At 34.9% G+C, this 5767-nt stretch overlaps 1 protein-coding gene across 1 annotated transcript; it reads right to left on the bottom strand.

The window, feature by feature from the left end:
* Window positions 1-2280: 2280 nt before the first annotated feature.
* Window positions 2281-3495, bottom strand: LOC124181256. Its single transcript, XM_046567629.1, has one exon. The coding sequence runs from the start codon at window positions 3493-3495 to the stop codon at window positions 2281-2283; it is 1215 nt and encodes a 404-aa protein (XP_046423585.1).
* Window positions 3496-5767: the final 2272 nt, after the last annotated feature.

Below are 5767 nucleotides of genomic sequence, written 5' to 3'. Positions count from 1 at the left end.
AATTTATGACTGGAGTAACTCCTGGAGGAATACTTTCATATAATAGTCCAATGTACGATGGAAGGGCTTCAGATGATGCTATATTCGAACAATCTAAAATATTAGATTTGCTAGAAAAAGGTGAGTCAGTAATGGTCGAGAAAGGGTTCAGGGTTGATAAATTATGTAAAGATAAAGATATTCATCTCATACGAGCTCCGTTCAAAAAAGAGAAACTCCAATTCTCCAGAGAAGAGTCACGACTAAGTGCAAAAATAGCAAGAGCACGAGTTCATGTGGAACGTTCCAATCAAAGACGTAAGGTCTTTAAAGTCTTGGGCTCTCGATTGCCGATTGGTCTGGTTAAAAAAGGCAAGGAAATATTAACTATCATTGGTGCAGTTGTAAATTTGAGTTCGCCCATTTTAAAATATGATAAATTTATGTCATAAAAAGTAGGTTACTAATTTTACTACAGAAAAAAAGGTTTGATAAGTGTTATTTTTTAAAAATTATATAATTAAAAATGTTAACAAAAAATTTTGACAAAATTGAAGATTTCTGATGTATTCATTTAGACGTTTACAAATTTTTATACTCCGTGGTTGCTTTTATATAAACATGTTAATCATATTACTTATCTAGGCATGCAAAATTTAACATTTCGTTGAAAAATATTAGTTTGAAACATGCGAATAAGTCTTTTGAAAATGTCTCATCAAAGTCAACAGTAATCACTTTTATACTTTTATCACGAGAAGCAAATAAAATAAAATCAGTCTTCTTAACATTTAAGACAACCATTCCAAATTGAATCTGGCCATAATATTTATGTTTTTTCTTTAAAGTCATATTGTTATTATCATTAGGATTTAATTGAATATAATCTAACTTAGAAATTATTTCATTCATACTAAGTGATTTGCCGTCATATGGACATTTTATTTCTATCAACTCAACTGGTGTATCCCCTTAAAATACAACACCATCAAGGGAATAACCAAGCCAAGGATTGTTTTTTGGAACTACAAGTCAGCATTGAAATACATTAGCTGATGTACTTCCTTCATATGCTATTCGAGCATGTGATTCAAACTTTAAACCGCAGTTTATATATTAATCAGAAAAGGTTTTGGGACGAAAATATTTTGATGACTTATTTGCCCAATTAGCTGTAGGATTTTTTCCGATATGTATACAGTTCATAACACCGAGAGCCAGTTATTCTAAACCGTCGTTCTTTCTGCCAAATACCATAGTATTTTTTTTTAGACAGGATCTCCCATTAATTGTTTCGAGATATTTGGTTGTTGGAAGGTTGGAAGGATGTTGAGATAGTTCACGAAGAATTGATGAGGAGGATTGATGCGAAAGGATACATTGGGTAAGTCAAAGGTACTCAGGTACGATAAAGGCTCAGCAATGGGATGCAGTGGGGCATGCCTTCCAGCACTATTATAAATAAATTTTAAAAATTGTATGAAATATGACGTAGAAATAAAGACATCTTTTAAAAAATAACAAACTTGATAAAGTAAATATTCTGTAAAAATCAAGATTTGATAAAAAAAAAAAGTTGATTAGAGTGTAAAAATTTAATTCATCCATACAAAATTGATTGAATTGTTTATTGGAAAACTAGGGGCTTCGCCCTTGCGCGCTTCGCGCGCCAACCCCAAATCGGCGCTGCGCGCCTCACTATTTCCTTATACATTGTCTGTTAGACAGGTGAATTCATTTATGCTGATTTTATGACAACTGTTGTTTCCGATCAACCCGACATTGCTATTGGCTCCCTATGCAGGCCTATTCAGATTGTTTTAGTAAAAGAATCCACTCACATGTACAAAACCCCCGATGCCATGCAACCCCAATTGCATTTGGCGACTTATTTTACTATAGTTATTATTTTCAGATTTTTTTACGTATATGTACATATAGAGATATAAAGTCTACTGTGTCTGGTTTATAATGTACAAATATTTCATATCAATTCTTTTTTTTTTTTTTTTCAAATAAATTTATTGTCTTGCACATTTATCATTTTAAATTTAGTTCGAAGTTGACCAGGGAGCGAAAAATCGTTCACTTTGGGATGTTTTTGCTGTGGAATGATAAATTTTTTATAATTTTCTTTATATTTCCTTGTATAATTTTCATTTACCATACGTAGACGGACCACGTATGGAATGTCGTTTGCAGTGGTACCCGTAGGAAAATCTTTTAATACCCTACATATTTCCGGCCACTCAGGATTACATGTCATTGTGATGAATAAATCCGGTCGTCCAACTTTCCTTGTTATTGCCATTGCATCTTGCTACTGCTGTTGCATGTGTCGCATGCTGCCGAAAATGGTGAGGGTAAAATCATTTGGTTCCCAAGTCTTGTTCGATCTGACGTATTCGCTTCACTATTTGATATGTGATCAGTCATTCCCTTGTAACATTCTACACGCAGTTGCTTCTGATTATTTCTTAAAAACAATAAACGCTGCGATTCGACTGTGAAATATGCGTGAATCACATAGTGTTGTGTCAATCGTCCGCTCCGCAACAACTGATTCTGTGCTTCACCTCGACGTAAGGCCAATCGATGTCCATAGTATTGAACAGGAGAGATTGTCTTGTTTGTTTTGTATAATATGTGTTTCATATTATAGTTCCATCCTAAATCACCGTTCGGATATTGTAATGGAAAAGTCATTTGATGAACGTGATGCGAATATTTCGGCACGTATCCAACTGCACGATCTTGTTTTGGAAATACTTGAACTTTTATATTTTCAGATACTGCCCCGTCATTTGAAACGATCAGAGCTGCTAGCTCACCACAGGTTGGCGCATTGTACCGCCGTCTATCGTCTTCCTTGAGTGCAAGAAAGTTTAATCTCGCCAGGATTTCTCCCTTACCAAATCGCTCGTGCAGTGTTTTAAAATTTCCTGCATAAGGATTGATATCGATTATCAGTCGAACAATAATTTCTACCAGGTTTGCTCTTCTTGCGTCATTTTCTTTCAGCGCTAGCTGAGTTTGTGCGTCGTAGATGTAATAAATTTGTCCATATCTCGGTCGGTTATTGTTTGCGGTCTCTGAACTTGTAGATATTTTGTAACTCACATCCACGATTATTTTCATCACATATGATCCTCGATTCCCCAGATCTGCCACGGTGTAATTGAATGATGCAAACGCAAACGCGTCATTATATAATCGTATGTGTTGTCTGAAGTGTCTTGATACTTCGTCATTCCCTTCTCGCAGACGTTGAAGTACATCAGGATATTCCGTTAATGGTAGTAATGTTATTTTTCCTCCATGACAGCAATTATTTGCCACCCATCCTGTACCATATTTGAACCTTTCTGCATTGCAATGTTTACATTTTACTTTCATTTCACCCATGTCTAGTTGCTCCACAGTTTTGAAAATGCCTTTTTCAATATCCCCGTTGTAACGATGCTCAGCAATGATTTTTAAACGAGTTCGCTTAGAAAGTACTGGTTCACTATTCATTGCTTCCACTCGTTCTCTGTTTCTGTCTAATTCCAACCTGTCTCTGCTATCTTCTATTGTTTGGCTGAATACGAACAGTTCCTTCTCCGTCGAAGTCGACGTATCGCTGTCACTTAATATTTCTTCACAAACATGAATTTCAGATACGTTAATTTTGCTCACACTTTTTTTTCGTCTGTCGTTTCATCTACACGTTGTCTCTTGCTGTCCAGTTCAATTCCTTCTGTGCTTAATTTTCTTTTTTTCATCAATCTAAGCTTCTGTTCGTTGGTTGAAAATTGGTGTTCCTTCTCCATTGATATCGATCTATCTCCTTGACTTGATATTTCTTCACTCTCCTCGAGTTCTGTTTCATTACTTACGCTAACATGTTTGCCAGTATGATATTTTTTGTTCGCTCCCCTATATTTTCGCTGCTGTTCTCGTCGTCTAAGTTTTCTCTCTTCTATGTCCATAATATTGGTTGGTCGTCCTCTTGATTTATTTTCCAAATCAATAATTACAATCGATTCTTCTAATTCTTCGACACTCTTCGCTGAATTATTTTGGCTACCACTCATCATTACTGAATTATTTTTGCTACCGCTCTGCCTGTTATTCTCTAAAATCACCTTCTTTATATTATTTTTTTTCTCTATATTTGTGTTGCTGTTCACTCCGCAAAACACCTCTTTCTCTTGTGGTCAACATAGATCCTGGTCGTCCTGTTGCCTGTTTATACGAATATTTGTTTGATATTATTCTATGGCTTATTTGGTTATTCGCACTTACAATTTTATTTTCCTTTTTCTTTTGTGATACGTCCGACCATCTACCGTCTCCACCGCCTTGTCTGCTGATTGAAACTCCCTCCTCCTTTCTCCATTGCCAACGTAAATCCTGGCTGTCCTTTTGACTGTTTGGTGATATATTTAGATTTACTATCATTTGCTTGTTACTTTTGATACTTATTACTCACTATCTGAATTTTATTTTGGTTCTGCACGACATCAAATAGTCCACTGTCTCCGACGCCGGTGAAGAGTAGCGAGAATTGTCTTTCATCTTGGGATCCGATTTGGTGTGGATGAATTTGTTCTCCGCGATACACGGTTGAACATATTTTAAAAATGTCCGCAGCTGCAGCTAATTCTGCTTTTCCCCCGTAAATTCCATTTTTATTCATGTGTGATTTGTAATCACTAGGTGACCTAATCACGGCACCGTTTGACTCATTACCTGTAATAAAACCCAGAAATGTAGACCAATTATCAACTATATTTGAAACGATACTCAGTCTCACCTCAAGACTGTCATAAACAGCCGATGACAGCTGTCAAAGGAAGTTTTGTTTGCTATATGCTTTTTGTTTTGTTTTTGGCATCTCACCCCACCGCCAACTTCATGCGTATACTATTGTTATTACAATCTTTTTTACCTATTGCTATTAAAGTCTTCTTTTTCATTTGTTCACGCGGGACAGGACTTTTTTATTAGATAGAGAGATAAAGGTGAAAATTGTAATTCATTGTTATATTTACAAAATTAATTGAAGTAAAAATCTAAACAATTTTGATTTATTGATTGCTTTAAGAAGTATTCAAAAAAATTTTTTCAAGTGAATGTACTTCATCATGATTTTCATTGAAAAACTGTATGGATTATAAAAGTAAATCATATACGCCCGTACGCATGCTCTGATAAGGTGGATTTCAACTTCTTCGAATAAAGTTTTTCTCTGATCGACTTTTTAACATCATCGTCTAATTCCGGATCATTTTGTTCAATATTAAAGCAACTGTGACCACTCAAAGGCTTTGTATTGCATTGCTCTAAACAAACATCACATTTCTATGACATTTCCTGTCTGTTGATGAACCGATTTTCAATCCAGTTCAATTTTTGCTAAAATTATAAAAACATACATCAGTGAGTTTAGTAGAAAAAAAATTGAGGCGATTAATTTTACCGAAGAATATTTAACATAAATGATATAATTTAAACCTACCGTGTACATAATAATAATAATACTGCAGTACTATGTTTGCATCTTTCACTCAATCCAGCTGTACAACTACATACTGACGAAATAACCTTGTCACTTTTTGCAATCACTGTAGTTATTTCATGAGGGTCTCCTCAAGTTTTTCATGATTGCAAAAAATAAGACAGTAATTCATATTGTTCATTATTTTCATTTAATATTCCCGTATAAATTAAACGATTAGAATTAACGATTTGCTCTTCTTCAATAAAATTCCGGCTTTTCGGTTGAGAACCCAAATGATCCAAA

The sequence above is a fragment of the Neodiprion fabricii genome, chromosome 1 (assembly GCF_021155785.1).
Source record: "Neodiprion fabricii isolate iyNeoFabr1 chromosome 1, iyNeoFabr1.1, whole genome shotgun sequence".
Lineage (NCBI taxonomy): Eukaryota > Metazoa > Arthropoda > Insecta > Hymenoptera > Diprionidae > Neodiprion > Neodiprion fabricii.
The sequence above is the reverse complement of the archived record's forward strand: the minus strand, read 5'-3'. Positions and strand labels throughout refer to the sequence as shown.